Source organism: Oncorhynchus masou, chromosome 17 (genome assembly GCF_036934945.1).
Source record: "Oncorhynchus masou masou isolate Uvic2021 chromosome 17, UVic_Omas_1.1, whole genome shotgun sequence".
In the NCBI taxonomy this organism is placed as follows: Eukaryota; Metazoa; Chordata; class Actinopteri; order Salmoniformes; family Salmonidae; genus Oncorhynchus; species Oncorhynchus masou.
In genome coordinates this window covers 14,434,637-14,458,074 of record NC_088228.1, presented here as the reverse complement: position 1 = coordinate 14,458,074, position 23,438 = coordinate 14,434,637, and the positions used below count along the sequence as shown (strand labels likewise).

General features: G+C 44.3%; 1 protein-coding gene across 1 annotated transcript; it reads left to right on the top strand.

Annotated features, from left to right (window-relative positions):
* The first annotated feature begins 432 nt into the window (after positions 1 to 432).
* On the top strand, positions 433 to 21,981 carry si:ch211-13f8.1 (uncharacterized). Its single transcript, XM_064991858.1, has 10 exons — positions 433 to 627; positions 807 to 1,635; positions 4,611 to 4,689; positions 8,706 to 8,858; positions 10,048 to 11,237; positions 11,337 to 11,508; positions 15,624 to 15,852; positions 16,587 to 16,699; positions 17,209 to 17,390; positions 19,846 to 21,981. The coding sequence occupies exons 1-10, from the start codon at positions 433 to 435 to the stop codon at positions 20,037 to 20,039; spliced, it is 3,336 nt and encodes a 1,111-aa protein (XP_064847930.1). The 3' UTR covers positions 20,040 to 21,981.
* The last annotated feature ends 1,457 nt before the right edge of the window (positions 21,982 to 23,438 follow it).

Genomic DNA, 23,438 nt, shown 5'->3' with positions numbered 1-23,438 from the left:
CATCCATGTGTGATGATAGCCTATTACTAAGTTGGGTGCTTCGTAATAGATAATTATTGTCCGTTTACTAATCATTCTGCAACTGATTATAAAGAAAACGATTTAGGCTAGGCCTATTAGAATAAATGTACATGTAGCCAAATCCTTATTTTATTTTCTATAACCTCTTCATCAAATGTCTTTGATGACAACAACACTTATATATTGTCAGTACATACCAGCCACACACAGGCGTCTCATGTACTGATGGCCTATTTCCATTCCAAAGGATTATCCTACGCAGTAATCATTGGATAAAGAGCACAACGTGAATTGAATCCACTACTTTATGTATCCTAGGCCTAGTGAGACTATTTTACCAGAGGCAACAAACAATGATCCCTTTTCCTCATTAGGTTCCAATCAGACTTTTCCTCTTTGCCTTGCCAGCCAATGGAGGAGGAAGAGGTCCGTATCACACAAACATTGGCTCCTGCCAGCTCTCCGCCTCGGTCAAGAGCCTCTGATGACTGGGGCCTCATCCTGAGTCTTGTCCCCAAGCCCAGCACACTCTCTCCCACCTCTCCCTTGCTTTCCCCTCCTCCCCCTCCTCCTCCAGGCTCTGCCGTCTATTCCCTGCAGTCCAAGGTGAATAATCTCTCACAGAGAACCGGAGGGAAAGAGAGAAAGAGGGAGAGGGTGAGGGAGGACAATATGGCCTCAGAGCTCCAGGTAGAGGGACCTGTCTCGTTCCAGGCCCTGCCCAAGCAGAAGGGCTACAGCAGGGGGAGGTGCCACCGCCTGTGCCCTTCCGGCACTTTGACCAGAGGAGGAGGTCCAGCAGTAGTGAAGATGAGGTAGAGGAAGAGGTGGTGGCTAGGGTACAGCTCCACACCGACCCGACTGAACCACAGAGGGAGAAGGAGAGCTGGGGTGCCATGGGGAAGGGGGCAGAGAAGGGGGAGAGGGGAGGCCCGGCTGGGAGTGTGCCGGGGCAGCCTCGCGGTTTGGGGGAGGGGGCCAGCTTGGAGAGCTTGGAGAACATCCAGTCAGACAGCACCAGCGCAACCAAGGAGGACCCCCCTCCTTCTTCAAAGCCCACTCCTGCATCCTCCTCTACCTCTTCAAACTCCTCTCACAGACACTGGGCACCTCCTAAAGGATTTTGGAGGGTAGCACGCCCAGAGACTCTGGTTCTGAATAGGATGAGCACTCAGTCTACTGTGGGCACCCAGACTACAATGCCCATACTCTCGTCTTTTGTACGTCTGAAGGATGAACCCCCTGCTAATGCCACCCTCTCAGGGCCCCAGAGTAAGTCAAGACTGTCTTCTGTGGATTCTGTAGACGAGGACAGGGACGAGAGTGAAGGGTGTTGGAACATGCTGCGTTCGGACAGCCTGGACTGCTACCTGGAGAGGTGTGATAAGAAAGAAGTGAAGGAGCCTATGGATCCCGTGGGGGGGCTGTGGAGGGCGGAGAGCTGGGAAAGTGTGTGCTCGCAGGAAGGGACGCTTTCGCTGGGGGATACAGTGGAGGCCAACCAGAGAGCAAGAGGGCGGTCAGTGAACAGACGAAGGAACACCAAGAGAGGAGAGGAGAAAGGCGGCGTGGACATCCCATACCTCTGTGTTGACCAGATAGACAAGAGAGATGGTATGAAGTTCCAGTTTAGAAAATACATCTTGGTACACCTTGTTGTAAAACAGTCCGGGTACTTCAAGAGGTAAATTCAATTTAAAAAAAATCATATTTACCATGGCTGCATTTACATAGGCAGACCAATGTTTTTTTTCAGTAATTGGTCTTTTGACAAATCATATCAGATCTTTTCACATCAGAATGTTTTTCAGATCTGATCTTGTTGGTCAAAAGACCAATTAGTGAGAAAAAATATCAGAATTGGGCTGCCTGTGTAAATGCAGCCAAAGTATCCCATTCTGGGCCTCTCATGGTTTAAGAACATGGTAGAACATGTGCTGTGGGACAAAGTGTCCATCAAGAGTGTGGGAGGTTAACAAATCACTCTTTGGAACACAAATAATTTGCTCAATCATGATAGGGTTGGGGAGGAGGGCTGAGTTGCACGTTTTACATGCACCTCCTTTTCAATGAAATAACAATTGTTTTGTAAGCAAACCAGGCGTAATTGATTAGTTCAATCCAGGAATTATAAAGCATATCAATGTGTGCTTACAACTGTGATCATGTGTCAGATGAATTACTGTAAATTGACCTTGAGATACAGATACAGAGTTATGCATTATATTTCTGTCAGCACCTCCCACCATCAGGAGCACTTAGAGGAACAGATGTGCTGGTGTTGGGTAGCTATTTTTTAGCGCTGTGTGTGTGTGTGTGTGTGTGTGTGTGTGTGTGTGTGTGTGTGTGTGTGTGTGTGTGTGTGTGTGTGTTATGCTTTGGCTAGTTCAACCTATTCTATTCAATTTGACTGAAATTAAATGTCAAATTTGACAGCTCAATGTGCTTTTTTGAATTGAATAAAAGCTTCTAAATTGCTTTCGACACCTCATGCGCTTTCACATTGAATAGTGGTGGGAAGCAATGTAGCAGCAGCAGCCTATCAGAATAGTTGGAGGCATGGCATATTGGGGGCGAAGCTTTCAGTTTGTTTTTTTTGCCCACCCATGAGAGTGAATGTCATTCCAGTTAATGTGGTCTATAGTATTTGTTATTCAAACTAAAATGTGTATTTGTCTACATTTGTAGTGATACATGCATAAGTACATCTGATACTAAAGAGCCAGATAAGGTTACTATGTTAAGGTAGACAATGCTTGATTGAGGCTACTAAATATGGGTGCCTTGTGAAAAGAATATGTTTGGAAACATTATTTAAAGTTATTGAACCAACTTCATTTCTTGATTTACAAGAAATTGATTTTGATTGCTTCTAATTAAGTTTTTATTGTCACATGCTTCGTACACAACAGGTGTGCTAACAGTGAAATGCTTACAGGCCCTTCCCAACAATGTAGAATACTATAAAAAATATCATAAAAATGTAATTAAAAGTAACACGAAGAATAAATACACAATGAGCAATGATAGCTTGGCTGTATACATGGGTACCAGGACTGAGTTGATGTGCAGGGGTAGGAGGAAATGGAGGTAGATATGTACATATAGGTAGGGGTAAAGTGATTAGGCAACAGGATAGATAATGGACAGTAGCAGCAGTGTGTATGTGTTGGAGTGTCGTTGTGAGTACGTGTGTGTGTATGAGTCTGGTGTGTGTTAGTGCAAAAAGGGTACCGTTTGCTGTGCGGTAGCAGAGAGAACAGTCTACGACTTGGGTGGCTGGAGTCTGACAATTATTTGACAATTCATCCTCTGACACTGCCTGGTATATACGTCCTGGATGGCAGGGAGTTCGACCCCAGTGATGTACTGGGCCGTTCGCACTACCCTCTGTAGAGCCTTACGGTCAGATGCCGAGCAGTTGTCGTACCAGGTGGTGATGATATTGTTCAGGATGCTCTCGATAGTACAACTGTAGAATCTTTTGAGGATCTGGGGACCCATGCCAAATATTTTCATTCTCCTGAGGGGGAAAAAGTTTTGTCGTGCCCTCTTCACGACGGTCTTGGTATGTTTGGACCATGATAGTTAGTTGGTGATGTGGACACAGAGGAACTTGAAACTCTCGACCCGTTCCACTGCAGCCCCGTCCATGTTAATGGGGACCTGTTTGGCCCGCCTTGTGTAGTCCATGATCAGCTCCTTTGTCTTGCTCACATTGAGGTTTAATGTTGCTTGTCTTGCTCACATGCATGGTTCAGTGTTACTTGTCCTCGAAGCGAGCTTAGAAGGCATGTAGTTTGTCTGGTAGGCTCGTTTCAATGGGCAGATCTCGGCTGGGTTTCCCTTTGTAATACGTGATAGTTTTAAAAGCCCTGTCACATCTGAAGAGCGTCAGACCTGATAGGATTTGATCTTAGTCCTGTATTAACTCTTTGTCTGTTTGATGGTTGTAACCCAATTGAATAATACCAAATTAAAAAGTGAACTTGGAACAAGGTGAAAACATGGGTTGTATTTACATTAAATATTAGTTTGTATTTGTTATTTATTAGGTTTAAACAAAGGGGAAACGTAAGTTAAGTGTTGAAATAAATAGGTTGCAACTTGAAATATATGTTAGGTAATAATCAAATAAAACAGTTGGCATTGAATCATATATTTGGTTTCAACAAATGTAGTATTTTTCAATTGAGAAAGCCTAACTCATTTACTTGTAACCAGTTGAAGTAAAAAAAAAAAATAGGTTGATCCACAGTATGTTTTGTTTTACAGTGCAGTGCACTGAGTGCAAGGCATGATCAGATGATAATGTTTTAATACCTCTCTGTTCCTGCCGTTATGGCGTTTATGTAAGGCCCATGAATCTCACAGGCATTAGGAGGATCAGAGATGAACTTGGGGACAGTCCATGGGTTTGATGTGGGGCTTATGGAAACCTTTATGGTTGAGTAAAGCCCTTGGCAGTTTGTACCTGCATACACGCTTTAACAATATTTATTTGCATTACAGATGCGTGAGGGTCCATTTGCATTGCATGGAACTAGGTTTGGAAAGCTTTATTTTAATGGGTAAAGGTCTGTTTTCAGTGTCTCCAGATGCATCTGCCTCCTGGAACAATGAGTGGGATTTAACCATTCCACAACAGGAGCTGCTTGAACTTCCCGGGTAAGGAATATCACACTAGTGTCTGTCTACATAGAAAAGTGTTAAGTGTCTGAGGTGAGGAACCATCTTTTTTAGGGATAGTTTTTGCACCCTAAATATTCTTTGAATGTAAAGCAGTCAACTATCCTGTCCAATTTGTTTTGCAGATTGAAACATAAGCTATGTAAAGATGCTAATATAGCATATAACATCAGATCATACCTCTCCCATGAAACTGGAAGTAGAGGTTAGGTAGCCTAGTGGTTGGAAAGGCGGGCTATCCAGGGAGGGTTGCCATTTCAAATCCGGCATCCGGCTCCTTACTGGAAAAATCTGTCAGGAAGTGAGCTGGCAACAAATCAAATCCAAGATGCCATTGCCTGCCATTGTGCCCTTGAACAAGGCACTTAACCCCCTACAACAACAGCTCCCCGGGCGTCCAGTGTGACTGCCCCCCGCACCTATCCAAAACCTGTATATGTACAGTTGAAGTCAAAGTTTACATACACCTTAGCGTAATACATTTAAACTCAGTTTTTCACAATTCCTGACATTTAATCCTAGTAAAAATTCCCTATCGCTTTTTCAGTTCTGCCCACAAATCTTCTATGGGATTGCGGTCAGTGCTTTGTGATGGCTACTCCAATATCTTGACTTTGTTGTCCTTAAGCCATTTTGCCACAACTTTGGAAGTATGCTTGGGGTCATTGTACATTGGGAAGACCAATTTGCGACCAAGCTTTAACTGACTGACTGATGTCTTGAGATGTTTCTTCAATATATCCACATAATCTTCCTCCCTCATGATACCATCTATTTTATGAAGTACACCAGTCCCTCCTGCAGCAAAGCACCCCCACAACATGATGCTGCCACCCCCGTGCTTCATGGTTGGGATGGTGTTCTTCAGCTTGCAAGCCTCCCCCTTTTTCCTCCAAACACAATGATGGTCATTATGGCCAAACAGTTATTTTTTGTTTCATCAGACCAGAGGACATTTCTCCAAAAACGACCATCTTTGTCCCCATGTGCAGTTGGAAACCGTCTGGCTTTTTTTTAATGGCGGATTTGGAGCAGTGGCTTCTTCCTTGCTGAGCGGCCTTTCAGGTTATGTCAATATAGGACTCGTTTTACTGTGGATAGAGATATTTTTGTACCTGTTTCCTCCAGCATCTACACAAGGTCCTTTGCTGTTGTTCTGGGATTGATTGGCACTTTTTGCACCAAAGTATGTTCATCTCTAGGAGACAGAATGTTTCCCCTTCCTGAGCCGTGTGATGGCTGTGTGGTCCCATGGTGTTTATACTGGCCAGGCACGACTCCAAAACCATCATTAAGTTTGCAGACGACACAACAGTGGTAGGCCTGATCTCCGACAACGATGAGACAGGGAGGAGGTCAAGGCCCTGGCCGGGTGGTGCCAGAATAACAACCTATCCCTCAATGTAACCACGACTAAGGAGATTATTGTGGAATACAGGAAAAGGAGGACCGAGCACGCCCCCATTCTCATCGACGGGGCTGTAGTGGAGCAGGTTGAGAGCTTCAAGATCCTCGGTGTCCACATCAACAACCAACTAGAATGGTCCAAACACACCAATGCAGTCGTGAAGAGGGCACAACAAAGCCTTTTCCCCCTCAGGAAACTAAAAAGAGCCCCCCCCCCCGAACCCCCCTTTTTACGTTGCTGCTACTCTCCGTTTATCTTATATGCACAGTCACTATAACTATACACTTATGTACATACTACCTCAGTTAGGCGGACCAACCACTGCTCCCGCACATTGGCTAACCGGGCTATCTGCATTGTGTCCCACCTACCACCCGCCAAACCCTATTTTACGCTACTGCTATTCTCGGTTCATTAAATATGCATAGTCCCTTTAACCATATGTACATACTACTTCAATCAGCCTGACTAAGCGGTGTATGTATGTAACCTCGCTACTTTTATAGCCTCGCTACTCTATATAGACCTGTCTTTTTACTGTTGTTTTTATTTCTTTACCTACCTACCTATTGTTCACCTAATACCTTTTTTGCACTATTAGTTAGTGCCTGTAAGTAAGCATTTCACTGTAAGATCTACACCTGTTGTATTCGGCGCACGTGACAAATAAACTTTGATTTGATTTGAGACTTGTGGAGGTCATCAATTTTTTTCTGAGGTCTTGGCTGATTTCTTTTGATTTTCCCAAGATGTCAGGCAAAGATGCACTGCGTTAGAAGGTAGGCCTTGAAATACATTCACAGGTATACCTCCAATTGACTCAAATTATGTCAATTAGCCTATCAGAAGCTTCTAAAGCCATGACATAATTTTCTGGAATTTTCCAAGTTGTTTAAAGACACAGTCAATTTAGTGTATGTAAACTTCTGACCCACTGGAATTGTGATACAGTGAATTATGTGAAATAATCTGTCTGTAAACAATTGTTGTAAAAATGTGTTCTGTCAGGCACAAAGTAGATATCCTAACCGACTTGCCAAAACAATAGTTTGTTCACAAAAAAATTGTGGAGTGGTTGAAAACAAGTTTTAATGTCTCCAACATAAGTGTATGTAAACTTCCGACTTCAACTGTAAATATGTTTGTCTTTTGGAGGAGTTGGGTTAAAAGTGGAAGTCAAATGTCAATTGGACCTTGTGTGCAATTGACCAATAAAGTGAAGTTCTTTATAAATAATAAATATGAGCGTTACAAAACTAAGCTGGATGCGTAGACAAAATCTTCCTCCATTCTCCGTACATACAGGAATGGATGAGTGTGTTGCCGACAGGGATCATCCACAGGCGTATCATACTATTTTGGCTACTAAAGCACATAGAACATAGGATCAACTGAAAGACAGGGGATGAAGTACAGTACGGAGGCTAAACTCGCCACCACGCCCCAGTCCAATCGGCTATTACATAAGAAGGCTTAGCGTAGAAGACTGACATTCAGAGCTCCATTCTCTTTAACTCTATCCGTAGGGCATATAATGTTCTCTGGATATGTAACTGTGCAGGATCAGCTCTGTACAAATGAAGGCACCAGATGTGTGGTGGCTTCGCAAACCACCTGTTTTCGCAAGTTTACATGGATATTCGCTACAAGGGAAATAGCGCAGAGGCAATTGGTCTGATAATTATGAGGCTAGATGTGGGGTGCAGGGAAAAGATTCAAGACAAAATAGATTTCAAATTTCAGGGCTACACAAAATGTGGACTTTGACCTTATCTGTAGACCTGAAAGATTATTAGGAACCTCGTTAATCACATCAGCAATATGCTAAGAGACGTTTAATTCAGCAAGCCATGGATAGTACAGCAATATTGGATTACTGTCTGGTTGCCCTCAACCTCAACCCCCCATCTTTTTCCCCCCTCCAGTCATTTCAATCGTTTGGGTTCAGATCCCACTGCTACCACCAATTGTGTACGGCAAGGATTTAGTAAAGGGTAGGACAACTTCAATGGTGAAGGATCAATATCATAGAGGTAGATAGAGGGGGCACTTGACCCAAAGCCTGCTTTAGCATGGACAGCACCAAGCAAGGGCAGCATCATTGAGGGCTTTCACCATTTGAAGTAGTCAACTGGGTGGGGCTTGCTATGGGTTAACAAAGAATCACAGAATTCCATCTATGTCAGCAGCTTCATACCTGTTCAGACAATACACACTCCACCACAGTAGGTGGTGGTATGCACCTTTTTAGTTTATTTATGAACTGCTAATACACTCATGGAAGTATAAGAATAACACATTGAGTATTTTAAAATGGAGATGGACAGCACCATTGGGGGCTGTCACAGAAGACGTGCCTTACAAAGTTAAAAGGTGTGCTATTTTTCCATATCTACAATAAATAAACAAACATGTCACCACTTCAATCGCTAGCTCAAAGACCACCCTGATCCCAAATCCTCCCAACAAACGATCCCGCAGGGTGATTACGTCCTCTCCTGTCGAGAATTGGTACGACATTTCTATCACCTTCCCTATTTCTATGTCTCCCTCTCCAATTCACCCTCCGTCTCTGTGTGATTGACAGCTCACACTTCAACCCTGAGGAACTTCCTCTGAGCCCCAGACATGAGCAGGCCATGCTCCTGCTGGAGAGGGCTCGGTTAAAAGCCCGCTTCAATCACACCAAAGGGGAACGCCCTGAAACCCGCCGCTCCCATTCTGCCCAGAGATACAACCCGTAAGTCAGCTGTATCTGCAACTCTGTTGATCTCTATCCCCCCTATTAGTCTGACTACCTGATCGTCTGTCTGTCTGTCTGTCTGTCTGTCTGTCTGTCTGTCTGTCTGTCTGTCTGTCTGTCTGTCTGTCTGTCTGTCTGTCTGCATGTACGTTAGTCTGACTATCTAATGCCTTGTCTGTCTGTCTATCTGTCTGCCTGTCTGTTATTCTGACTACCTGATGGTCTCTCTGTCTGTCTGACTACCTGATGCTCTGTGTGTCTGTCTGTCTGTCTGTCTGTCTGTCTGTCTGTCTGTCTGTCTGACTACCTGATCGTCTGTCTGTCTGACTACCTGATCGTCTGTCTGTCTGTCTGTCTGTACATTAATCTGACTACCTGTCTGTCTGTGTCTGTCTGTCATTAAGACAGACAGACAGGTAGTCAGATTAATGTACAGACAGACAGACAGACAGACAGGTAGTCAGATGTCTGTCTGTCTGTCTGTCTGTCCTGTCTGTCTATCTGTCTGACTACCTGATCGTCTGTCTGACTACCTGATCGTCTGTCTGTCTGTCTGTCTGTCTGTCTGTCTGTCTGTCTGTCTGTCTGTACATTAATCTGACTACCTGTCTGTCTGTCTGTCTGTCTGTCTGTCTGTCTGTCTGTCTGTCTGTCTGTCTGTCTGTCTGTCTTTATATTCTGTTCTGTATAAGTGTGTCTACCCCTTCCTACATCTCTCTCTCCTTTCAGTTCTTAATTTCTCTCTGTGTCTTTTTCTTTCTGTGTGATTGAAAAAGCTGACATTATGTAACTTCCAATGACTGATCGTTTCAGAATCATAACTCTGGTTTCTGATTGGATGTTCCACAAAGATGCAGGGAGTGTTATATAGTATGACTTATGTAACCATGTTGATGACACACACCATGATGTTTCAGTTTCTGTAATGGGTATTTTGTTCCTGAAATCCCCTCTTATATCAGTGGGATGCATTCACAGCAAATGGTATTAGGAATACTGGCACTCATGAGAGAACACACACACTCAAACACACACATACACGGATTACTCATGTGCTTTCATGCATTTGTGTCAGCAGAAGTACTTGTATTTGTGACTATGAAAATATGTACAGGCTGTGAGTAAGAATATGAAGTTATTATTATTATTTTATACAGTGTTTAGTGTGTTTCCCTATTCTATCCAGCAAGAGGCAGCAGTCTGGGATTGATTCAGCACTGGTCCAAAAGGCTGTGGCTGTTAAACCCAAGGAAGAGCTGACAGCCCCTCCCTCATCAGGTCCACTCCTGGTCCCACAAAGCAGAGACCTCTCCCCTGGGGGGCATAATCGTCGGTATGGTAACTCACCCACAAGGGTGCGGTTTGAGGATGAATCAGAGAAGGAGGCAGAGTCTCGCTACCTGGATCGGGTGAGGGAGCGTGGGCGGGCCACGGGACAGAAATCCAAGGGCACTCTGGAAAAGAAGGCGGAGTCTAGCATAAGCATTACAGGCCTTACTCCAAGACTGGAGGATGTTGGTTTCACGAACGCTAAATCTACCCAGGTAACAGAGGTAGTGGTGGTGTTGAGGAAATGTGAGGCTTGTGGATCCATTCTTAGGGATCCTCCAGTGCCCGAACCAGAGACTCAGTCCGGCAATGTGGAGGAGAATCAAGGCAGGAAGGTCTCTCGCTATGGCCCCCCAGCCCAATCAGACGGGATCCCCCAACCAGATCAGCCCAGCAGCATCCACCCCAAAGCGGCTGGGGTCACCTTCGGTGAGGTCCTGATTCTGGGAGAGGATAAAGAGGGCGGGGCCGGGGGTGGAGTGGGGGAGAGGTCCTCCGGTTTTGGGAAGTTGAGGAGGCGCAGCAGGAAGGGAGAGAGCCGGCTGAAACGGGTCGGCTCAGGACATGGCCCCTATGGTGCCTCGTGGGCCCACCGTCGAAACTCCAACCCCAGAAACAGGGTCAACGTGTGCAGGCGAGCCGTCACCTTTGCTCTAGGCAGTCCTGTAGCTCTGGACCGCCCTCTGGTGGGAGCCTCCGGAAACAGCAGCCCCAAGGATAGTGACACCCCCACCCCGCCACTGCCCATTAAGTCAGCTCTGAAGTCAGGCTGCAAGAGCAGGGCGAGTGGGCAGCATGTGGTAAAGCTCCTGCCCTCGGTTCAGTATCACCTCATCAACCTGGATGAGGGGGCAGGGGGAAGCCCACAGCATGACCTCATCACCACAGAGCATCATGGGGAGGGTCCTATCTCTGCCCGCTCAGGGTCTCCCCCTAACGCCGCCTTAGTCCCCTGCATCCGACCATCGTCCCTCAGGTACTCCCCTGCAAGGATCACCCCTGACCTCCCCCCTGCGGAGCTCTGGGAAACTGCTGCAGATGGAGCTGGTGAGTAGATAGAATGTATTATGTTGGAAGGAACTGTAGACTTGATGTGATGTGCTCACTGAATGCTTCTTTCAGTTACACACGTAAAATGTCTTCCAGGTCTGGCGCTGAGCGGAGACGTGTCTCGAGATCTGCTGGTGGCTCTTCCAGAGTGCCGTCCTGCGCTGCGCTGCTTGGGCGTGTCCCGAGCAGAGGACCTGAGGGCAGAGTTATTGAGAGCGGAGCACCTGAAGGCAGAGGCTCAGTGGGAGGATGGCCAAGAGGGGGCTCGGTCAGTATGGATCCCACCACTAACACCAAATTCAAGTCAGACCCATATACAGTGGAGAGAACAAGTATTTGATACACTGCCAATTTTTGCAAGTTTTCCTACTTACAAAGCATGTAGAGGTCTGTAATTTTTATCATTGGTACACTTCAACTGTATGATTTTTAAGTAATTAATTTGCATTTTATTGCATGACAAAAGTATTTGATCACCCACCAACCAGTAAGAATTCCGGCTCTCACAGACCTGTTAGTTTTTCTTTAAGAAGCCCTCCTGTTCTCCACTCATTACCTGTATTAACTGCACCTGTTTGAACTTGTTACCTGTATAAAAGACACCTGTCCACACACTCAATCAAACAGACTCCAACCTCTCCACAATGGCCAAGACCAGAGAGCTGTGTAAGGACATCAGGGCTCGAATTGTAGACCTGCACAAGGCTGGGATGGGCTACAGGACAATAGGCAAGCAGCTTGGTGAGAAGGCAACAACTGTTGGCGCAATTATTAGAAAATGGAAGAAGTTCAAGATGACGGTCAATCACCCTCGGTCTGGGGCTCCATGCAAGATCTCACCTCATGGGGCATCAATGATCATGAGGAAGGTGAGGGATAAGCCCAGAACTACACTGCAGGACCTGGTCAATGACCTGGTCAATGACCTGAAGAGAGCTGGGACCACAGTCTCAAAGAAAACCATTAGTAACACACTACGCCGTCATGGATTAAAAGGTTCCCCTGCTCAAGCCAGCACATGTCCAGGCCCATCTGATCCAGATGAGACCAGCACAAAAACATCCTGTGGCGGACTGCAATAGCATCGAATAGACCCCGCGATATGCAACTGTTCAGGGAAGTCCGGAACCAATACACGCAGTCAGTCAGGAAAGCTAAGGCCAGCTTCTTCAGGCAGAGGTTTGCATCCTGTAGCTCCAACTCCAAAAAGTTCTGGGACACTGTGAAGTCCATGGAGAACAAGAGCACCTCCTCCCAGCTGCCCACTGCACTGAGGCTAGGGAACACGGTCACCACCGACAAATCCATGATTATTGAAAACTTCAACAAGCATTTCTCAACGGCTGGCCATGCCTTCCGCCTGGCTACTCCAACCTCGAACCAACAGCTCCGGCCCCCCCGCAGCTCCTCGCCCAAGCATCTCCAGGTTCTCCTTTACCCAAATCCAGATAGCAGATGTTCTGAAAGAGCTGCAAAACCTGGACCCGTATAAATCAGCTGGGCTTGACAATCTGGACCCTCTATTTCTGAAACTCTCCGCCGCCATTGTCGCAACCCCTATTACCAGCCTGTTCAACCTCTCTTTCATATCGTCTGAGATCCCCAAGGATTGGAAAGCTGCCGCAGTCATCCCCCTCTTCAAAGGGGGAGACACCCTGGACCCAAACTGTTACAGACCTATATCCATTCTGCCTTGCCTATCTAAGGTCTTCGAAAGCCAAGTCAACAAACAGGTCACTGACCATCTCGAATCCCACCGTACCTTCTCTGCTATGCAATCTGGTTTCCGAGCTGGTCACGGGTGCACCTCAGCCACTCTCAAGGTACTAAACGACATCATAACCGCCATCGATAAAAGACAGTACTGTGCAGCTGTCTTCATCGACCTTGCCAAGGCTTTCGACTCTGTCAATCACCATATTCTTATCGGCAGACTCAGTAGCCTCGGTTTTTCGAATGACTGCCTTGCCTGGTTGCTCTTGCTGCGGGCGATTCCCTGATCCACCTCTACGCAGACGACACCATTCTATATACTTTCGGCCCGTCATTGGACACTGTGCTATCTAACCTCCAAACGAGCTTCAATGCCATACAACACTCCTTCCGTGGCCTCCAACTGCTCTTAAACGCTAGTAAAACCAAATGCATGCTTTTCAACCGATCGCTGCCTGCACCCGCTTGCCCGACTAGCATCACCACACTGGATGGTTCCGACCTTGAATATGTGGACACCTATAAGTACCTAGGTGTCTGGCTAGACAAACTCTCCTTCCAGACCCATATCAAACATCTCCAATCGAAAATCAAATCAAGAGTCGGCTTTCTATTCCGTAACAAAGCCTCCTTCACTCACGCTGCCAAGCTTACCCTAGTAAAACTGACTATCCTACCGATCCTCGACTTTGGCGATGTCATCTACAAAATTGCTTCCAACACTCTTCTCAGCAAACTGGATGCAGTTTATCACAGTGCCATCCGTTTTGTCACTAAAGCACCTTATACTACCCACCACTGCGACTTGTATGCTCTAGTCGGCTGGCCCTCGCTACATATTCGTCGCAAGACCCACTGGCTCCAGGTCGTCTACAAGGCCATGCTAGGTAAAGCTCCGCCTTATCTCAGTTCACTGGTCACGATGGCAACACCCATCCGTAGCACGCGCTCCAGCAGGTGTATCTCACTGATCATCCCTAAAGCCAACACCTCATTCGGCCGCCTTTCGTTCCAGTACTCTGCTGCCTGTGACTGGAACGAATTGCAAAAATTGCTGAAGTTGGAGACCTTTATCTCCCTCACCAACTTCAAACATCAGCTATCTGAGCAGCTAACCGATCGCTGCAGCTGTACATAATCTATTGGTAAATAGCCCACCCATTTTCACCTACCTCATCCCCACAGTTTTTATTTATTTACTTTTCTGCTCTTTTGCACACAAATATCTCTACCTGTACATGACCATTTATCAATCCAGTGTTAATCTGCAATATTGTAATTATTCGCCTACCTCCTCATGCCTTTTGCACACATTGTATATAGACTCCCCTTTTTTTCTACTGTGTTATTGACTTGTTAATTGTTTACTTCATGTGTAACTCTGTGTTGTCTGTTCACACTGCTATGCTTTATCTTGGCCAGGTCGCAGTTGTAAATGAGAACTTGTTCTCAACTAGCCTACCTGGTTAAATAAAGGTGAAAAAAAAAAGAGAAATGGGAGAAGGTCATGTGGTCTGTTGAGACAAAAATAGAGCTTTTTGGTCTAAACTCCACTCGCCGTGTTTGGAGGAAGAAGAAGGATGAGTACAACCCCAAGAACACCATCCCAACCGTGAAGCATGGAGGTGGAAACATCATTCTTTGGGGATGCTTTTCTGCAAAGGGGACAGGACGACTGTACCGTATTGAGGGGAGGATGGATGGGGCCATGTATCGCGAGATCTTGGCCAACAACCTCCTTCCCTCAGTAAGAGCATTGAAGATGGGTCGTGGCTGGGTCTTCCAGCATGACAACGACCTGAAACACACAGCCAGGGCAAGTAAGGAGTGGCTCCGTAAGAAGCATCTCAAGGTCCTGGAGTGGCCTAGCCAGTCTCCAGACCTGAACCCAATGGAAAATCTTTGAAGGGAGCTGAACGTCCGTATTGCCCAGCGACAGCCCCGAAACCTGAAGGATCTGGAGAAGGTCTGTATGGAGGAGTGGGCCAAAATCCCTGCTGCAGTGTGTGCAAACCTGGTCAAGAACTACAGGAAACGTATGATCTCTGTAATTGCAAACAAAGGTTTCTGTACCAAATATCAAGTTGTGCTTTTCTGATTTATCAAATACTTATGTCATGCAATAAAATGCTAATTAATTTCTAAAACATCATACAATGTGATTTTCTGGATTTTTGTTTTAGATTCCGTCTCTCACAGTTGAAGTGTACCTATGATAAAAATGACAGACCTCTACATGCTTTGTAAGTGGGAAAACCTGCAAAATTGGCAGTGTATCAAATACTTGATCTCCCCACTGTATATGTTTACTGTGGCTCTGGTTCCTTTAAATGGTGTCTTATTCTTAATCTGACAGGGAGGCAAGACTGCCTCCTCCTGGTACTGAAGCATAACTTCAAGCTCCACAATTTGTTCTGTCAGAGGGAGCTTCAAGAACTCTCTGATGGGTGGATAAGTGCAACACTGTTAGCTACTCTGTGATAGATTGCATTAGTACATTTGGCACCATACAGTTTCTCTGTAATATATCTTGCAGGAATTGAACTGTGCGTTGTAATCCCTAGGTGACAGATTCAATCGAACATAAACCACTGTTCACGCTTACAGCCTGCTTTTTTACATACAACTGACATGTTTTGCTCTGTCTGTATGTGTTGGTGACTTGTGTAGGAGGTCTATGGCAGAGCGGGACGGCAGACCCAAGCTATCTCTGCGACGGTTCTTCTCCTCCATCGGGCTGCACAGTGTGGGCAGGCTGGTGAAGGGAGGGCGCTCCAGCAGCATGGAACAGCTCAGCATCTCAGCGCCGCGGGCCAGCTCCGCCTCACCCAGCCCCACCCATAGCCCTCACACCAACACCCGCCTGCAGAGGACCCCCTCACTACAGGCCCTGCACACAGTAAGCACCAGCTATTCAGTTCAGCTCAGTTGAGTTATATTCAATCTAGTTCATTTCAGTTCAGTTACATTTATTTATATTCAGTTCAATTCAGTTCTGTTAAATGTTTCCATTAACTTATTTGTCAAGGAACAGAAATACATAAGCCACTTTACTTTTACACCATTCTTTAACATTTTCATATTGAGATACAATTTTCTTGGCTAACATTCAAAATACAAGAGACTCTGGCCGTGCCTGAAATCTGTCTTGCCTACTACTACTGCATAATGTCTACTAATCTAACTACATACAAATTAGAACACATACTGTTGAGTAAAAACAAATGCAGTAAGCAATGAATATCAGCGTACTAGGCTCATCTTACTGGGAATGCATCCTTTATTGCACAATTGCATTGATTCCCGCCAGTCGTTCATTTTGGTACAGAGCCTCACCTTATCAGCTGTTGTCAGACACACGTGGGTTTTGAAAGAAAATTCTCTTCCTCAACCGTGTGCAGCAAATTCTACTAGATGAAAATCCAAAATGAGTATGACATCCTGGCATTTAAAGCATATTGAATTTTCTATTTTTGAACCCACAAAATGCTTACTGTTTAGAAAGGAAAGTTAGGTATTCAGACACCACCTCTGTCTGTGAATGTCAGGATTCAGGAGACAACATCACCTGCATGGATGATGACCCCTGTTGCAATGTCCCTAATAAATACAAATGTCCTTCTCTGTCACCAGGTGTCCCCACTGGCCCAGCTTCGGAAAGCCTCCTCTGTGCAGAGTCTGGAGAGGAGAGTGGAGCGTTCTACCATTCTGGGAGAAGTGTCTGTGCCTAACAGCCTGGCACCCAGGTACTTCGTGTGTGTGTGTGTGCGTTTGTGTGTGCGTGTGCGTTTGTGTGTGCGTGTGCGTTTGTGCGTGCGTGCACACAGAGAGAGAAGGGAAAAATAGATTTCTCATTGTGTTTAGGCTCTAAATCAACCAGCACTGCCAATAGTACTCTGTACTTTCCCGATTGTTCAAGCAGTATTTTTTGTTGTTGTCATGGAACAGAAATGTCATTCCAATCAACACATTTCAGGATACCATAAGGAACGTAAATACTAGGACCGTGAATAATGTGATCCTTATTGACACAACACTACAAATCCAGGCATCTTTCCAAAAGCTCTTGAAGTGATGTCATCAAGACCGTATTTACACTAAGCAATGTTTGACTTACGTATATAAAAACAACATAGCTAGATTATTGTAAGATCCCATTTCCAATAGAAAACTGACAAACTGACACTAATTTCTCATGAAGGTAAATGACCCCCACTACATTTCACTGAAATGTCTCTATATACTATCTCTACAGGATGATCCAGAGAGCCCTGAGCGTGGAAGATGTGTTAGCCCCTCGGGTGGTGCGTCCCATGGGTCCAATGGGTAGGGTTGTCCAGGCCTTCCCTGATGGGACCCTCTGGTTGGAGCTCACCAGACCCCCTAACGGCCCTTTTGGGTTCGTCATCTCACGGGGCAAAGGTCGACCGGTCACAGGTATATTAAAGCACTATTACTGTATAACTAGGTTCCATTAGCTGTAGCCTACATTTTATGTTGTGGATGTGAGGGTGTACAGTGCATTCGGAAGTATTCAGACCCCTTCACTTTCTCCACATTTTGTTACATTACAGCCTTATTCTAAAATGAATTACATACATACTACAATGTTCCTTATCAATCTACAAACAATACCCCATTTTTGTAAATGTATTAAAAAATAAATAACAGAAATACCTCATTTACATAAGTATTCAGACCCTTTGCTATGAGACTTAAAATTGAGCTCAGGTGCATCCTGTTTCCATTGATCATCCTTGAGATGTTTCTACAACTTGATTGGAGTTCACCTGTGGTTAATTCAATTGATTGGACATGATTTGGAAAGGCACACACCTTTCCATTGTAAGGTCCCGCAGTTGCCCGTGCATGTCAGAGCAAAAACCAAGGAATTGTACTTAGCTCCAAGACAGGATTATGTCGAGGTACAGATCTGGGGAAGGGTACCAAAAAACGTCTGCAGCATTGAAGGTTCCCAAGAACACAGTGGCCTCCATCATTTTTAAATGGAAGAAGTTTGGAACCACCAAGACTCTTCCTAGAGCTGGCCGCCCGGCCAAACTGAGCAATCGGGGGAGAAGGGCCTTTGTCAGGGAAGTGACCAAGAACCCGATGGTCACTCTGACAGAGCTCCAGATTTACTCTGTGGAGATGGGAGAACCTTCCAGAAGGACAACCATATCTGCAGCACTCTACAAATCAGGCCTTTATGGTAGAGTGGCCAGATGGAAGCCACTCCTCAGTAAAAGGCACATGACAGCCCACTTGCACCAAAAGGCACCTAAAGGACTCAGGCCATGAGATACAAGATTCTCTGGTCTGATGAAACCAAGATTGAACTATTTCGCCTTAAATGCCAAGCATCACATCTGAAGGAAACCTGGCACCATCCCTATGGTGAACCATGCTGGGGGCAGCATCATGCTGTGGGAATGTTTTTCAGTGACAGGGACTGGGAGACTAGTCAGGATTAAGGGAAAGATGACCGGCGCAAAGTACTATGAGGTCCTTGATAAAAACCTGCACCAGAGCGCTCAGGGCCTCAGACTGGTGCGACGGTTCACCTTCCAACAGGACAACGATCCTAGCACACAGCCAAGACAATGCAGAAGTGGCTTCAGGACAAGTGTCTGAATGCCAGAGCCTGGATTTTAATCTGATCTAACATCTCTGGAGAGACCTGAAAATAGCTGTGCCGCGATGCTCCCTATCCAACCAGAGGTTGGCGTATTACTGCAGAATGCTGTGGTAGCCATGCTGGTTAAGTGTGCCTTGAATTATAAATAAATCACAGACAGTGTCACCAGGAAAGCACCCCCACACCATCACACCTCCTCCTCCTCCATGCTTCATGGTGGGAACCACACATACGGAGATCATCCATTCACCTACTCTGCGTCTCACAAAGACACGGCGGTTGAAACCAAAAATCTCAAATTTGGACTCATCAGACCATAGGCCAGATTTCTAATGTCCATTGCTCATGTTTCTTGGCCCAAGAAAGTATCTTCTTCATATTAGTGCCCTTTAGTAGTGGTTTCTTTGCAGCATTTCGACCTTGAATGCCTGATTCACGCAGTCTCCTCTGAACAGCTGATGTTGAGATGTGTCTGTTACTTGGACTCTGTGAAGCATATATTTGAGCTGCAATTCCTGAGGCTGGTAACTCTAATGAACTTATCCTCTGCAGCAGAGGTAACTCTGGGTCTTCTTTTCCTGTGGTGGTCCTCATGAGAGAGAGTTCCAGGTGACTACCTCATGAAGCTGGTTGAGACAATGCCAAGCGTGTGCAAAGCAGTCATCAAGGCAAAGGTTGACTACTTTGAAAAAATCTCAAATATAAAATATATTTTGATTTGTTTAACACTTTTTAGGTTACTACATGATTGATTCCATATGTGTTATTTCATAGTTTGAATGTTTTCACTATTATTCTACAATTTAGAAAATAGTTCAAATAAAGAAACACTCTTAATGTGCAGGTGTGTCCAAACTTTTGACTGGTACTGTATATTAATTAGCAACATTTTCTAGCAACATTTTCTATTTCTGTTTTTGCTTTGTCATTATGGGGCAATGTGTGTAGATTGATGAGGGGAGAAAACGATTTGATCAATTTTACTATAAGGCTGTAACATAACAATGTGTGGAAAAAGTCAATGGGTCTGAATACTTTCCGAATACACTGTGTATTCATTAAACACCTAATGGCAGGGATTTTAGGTGGGTGTTTTAGAGGGCATTTCACCCGAGTGTGTAATGACATACTATTTAATGATTTTAAATGGACATATTCTTAGTGTTTGCACCATTACCTATTGTGCCCTCCCTCCCCCTCTCTCTCTTTCTATCTCCCTCTTGGCCCTTCCCCCACCCCTCTCTCTTGTCTCAGGTGTGTACGTGGAGCAGGTAGGGGACGGTACTGAGGAGGGCCTGTACTCTGGGCTCCTGGGTGTTGGGGATGAGATTCTGGAGGTGAACGGGGAGACAGTGGCTGGACTGACCCTGGATCTGGTGACACGCCTCATGACCCGTGACAGCACTGCCTCTATCCGTGTCCTGCCACACCGTCGGAACCATCGCTAAGCAATGGAATATTCCATTATCCATTTCAATGAAAAAACACACTGGATACTGCGCCATGATGATGTCATGACGAAAACTTGAGAATGGAAATAGGCATAAAGAGATATTTTTAACTCCGGGAGAACAAAAGGAAGGACATAATTACATCTCATTTTCTATTATTAGGCCTAATCTTTGAAGATTCAGGCAAATGTTTGTGAATCAAAACAGATAAAACAAAGCACAAAGAAAATGTTGCCCTGAAGATGCAAGTGAGATGATCGACAGGGACTTCAGAAAGTATTCATACCTCTTGACTTATTCCACATGTTGTTGCTGCAGCCTAAATTCCAAATGGATTATATTGATTTTATTTTCTCACCCATATACACACAATACCCCATAATGACAAAGTGAAATCATGTTTTTAGAAAATGTTCCTAATTTATTGAAATTGAAATACAGAAATATCTTATTTATGTAAGTATTCACAACACTGAGTCAATATATGTTAGAATCACCTTTGGCATTGATTACAGCTGTGAATCTTTCTGAGTAAGTCTCTAAGAGCTTTGCACACCTGCATTGTACAATATTTGCACATTATTCTTTAAAAAATTATCCAAGCTCTGTCAAGTTGTTTGCTAGACATTTTCAAGTTTTGTCATAGATTTTCAAGTAGATTTAAGTCAAAACTGTAACTAGGCCACCCAGGAACATTCACTGTTGCCTTGGTAAGCAACTTGGTAAGTGTATTGTTGGCCTTGTGGTTTAGGTTATTGTCCTACTGAAAGGTGAATTTGTCTCCCAGTGTCTGTTGGAAAGCAGACTGAACCAGGGTTTCCTCTCGGATTTTGCCTGTGCTTAGCTCTATTCCATTTATTTTTATTTAAAGAAAACTCCCTAGTCCTTGCCTATGACAAGCATAACCTTAACATGATGCAGCCACCACTATCCTAGAAAATATAAAGTGATGTGTTGTATTGGATTTGCCCCAAACATAACACTTTGTATTCCGGACATAAAGTTAATTACTTTGCAACATTTTGGGGTACTTTTACATTAGTGCCTTAATGTAAAAATGATGCATGTTTTGGAATATATTTATTCTGTACAGGCTTCCTTCTTTTCACTCTCAATTAGGTTAGTATTGTGGAGTAACTACAATGTTGTTTATCTATCCTCAGTTTTCTCCTATCACAGCCATTAAACTCTGTAACTGTTTTAAAGCCACCCGTGGCCTCATGGTGAAATCCCTGAGTGGTTTCATTCCTCTCCGGCATCTGAGTAAGAAAGGACGCCTGTATATTTGTAGTGACTGGGTGTAGTGACTGGGTGTCGTGACACACCATCCAAAGTGTAATTAATAACTTCAACATGCTCAAAGGGATGTTCAACGTCTGCTGTTTTTTTTACCCATCTATCATTTGGTTCCCTTCTTTGCAAGGCATTTGAAAACCTACTTGGAATTTGTGGTTGAATTTGTGTTTGAAATGCATTGCTCGACTGAGGGACCTAACAGATAATTGTACGTGTGTGGCACAGAGATGAGGTAGTCATTCAACAATAATGTTAAATGTTATTGCACACAGGGTGAGTCCATGCTACTTATTATGTGACTTGTGCTGTTAATTAAGCACATTTTTACCCCTGAGCTTATGTAGGCTTGCCATAACAAAGGGGTTGAATACTTATTGACTCAAGACATTTCAGCTTTACATTTTTTGTGAATTTGTAAAAATGTCTACAAACATAATTCCACTTTCACATTATGGGGTATTGTGTGTAGGCCAGTGACACCAAATCTCAATTTAACCAATTTTAAATTAAGGCTGTAACACAACAAAATGTGAAAAAGGGATGTCATTTATTTCTGGGGTGTGAATTCTTTCTGAAGCCACTGTAAATAAAGACTGTATAATGATTATTGTGCGTTTCACAATAAATAGCCTATTGTGTCAAAGGTGAAAATGACATCTGTTTATTATGAATTGCCAGTTACCTTAACTTGCACTTACTCTATGCACATTAGGGCCTTATATTTGGTCATTTACACCATGTGCAACCCACTAGTCTACCTTTTCCCACCACAAAGCCGACCTTGTCATAACATGAAGGAATCAAATTGCAAACTTTGTTGAAAAAGCTCATTCATAGTAGGTCTACTACCAATGTGGTAAAAACGATTCTCAAAGGTTATTCAGCATTTAGGTATTTTATGTTATTCTTATTTGTTTTGTGTGTCAGTGTCTCATTCTGCGATCACGTTATTGACTTGAATGAAATTCGTTGGGAAATAGGCTGTTTGTTTTTCTCTTTTTGCAGCAACAGCGTTCTCAGCCTGCTTCACCAGTATGATGCTTGTGACCAGTGATCTAAAAGCACGTGATATTATTTCGGTCGTGACAGTCAACTTCACAAGTCGCTAAAACAGAGGAAGGAATTATCAGTGCAAGGGGCTCAGGTGTCTCCAGGTGTTCTGTTTAACTTTACCCGATTAGGTTTTCTCCGCAGTTTGAAACTTATAAAGGTTTCTGAATATTAAATGTCTCTCAACACGTCTTTGTAGAATACACATATATTATTGGCCAAGTGTTTTAACCTAGGCCGAGTTAAGCAATAAGTCTATATCCACCTCTATTCTACGGAAGCCCTAAGCCAGCGTTTTACAAACTCGGTCCTCGGGACCTCAAGGGGTGCATATTTAGTTTTTTTGCCCGAACACTATACAGTATCGAAACTCTTCCACAGTAGTGTATGCTTGTGCTTCCTTGCCAAAAAGAGGCTATCGAAGAGGGGAGGGCTGTCTTTCGTTTGCGTACTAATGAATTGACACACTCCTCGACCACTTATCGGTTTCCTGGTATTGGAGGAGAGAGGACATAGGCCGAACTTTTGTCCAAACGAGAAACCCCTTATATGTCATCCAGTGATGGTGATGGCGCTTTACTGCTGATTTCTCCGTTCACTAATCCGAGGAATGGAGCTGATATGGGTTTATCTCTCTCACCCGTGTCTCCCCCGGGGGAGACCCGCTAAATTTACCATGAATCCCAGGTCTGGCCACTCCATACATAGGCTACATAAAAACAATGACACTATGCCTATAAGAAGTCCTTTGATATTGGATCCATTTGTACATTCAAAAATGTAGCAAAGTATTGTTGTTTATTAACGAATATAATAGAGATTAGACCTAAATTCAACTGAAATGTATATTACTATAATGATTATCATTATGATTATTAGGCTATAATTATTATATGGCTATTATTATTCGGCTTACTCTATTAATTATAGGGTTATTTTGCCTAATGTTGATATGCCCTTAAGCCGTATGCACGACAAAGATAAACATATTATACCTTAAATACATATTTGTTTGTTTTCCAGGGAAAAAAATTGGATCAGAAACATGTA

Coding starts and splice junctions, on each gene's coding strand:
- si:ch211-13f8.1 (XM_064991858.1), top strand. CDS start 433: ATGGAGGAGGAAGAGGTCCGTATCACACAAACATTGGCTCCTGCCAGC. Junction 628..806: donor TCTATTCCCTGCAGTCCAAG/GTGAATAATCTC, acceptor CACTTTGACCAG/AGGAGGAGGTCCAGCAGTAG. Junction 8,859..10,047: donor TCTGCCCAGAGATACAACCC/GTAAGTCAGCTG, acceptor TATTCTATCCAG/CAAGAGGCAGCAGTCTGGGA.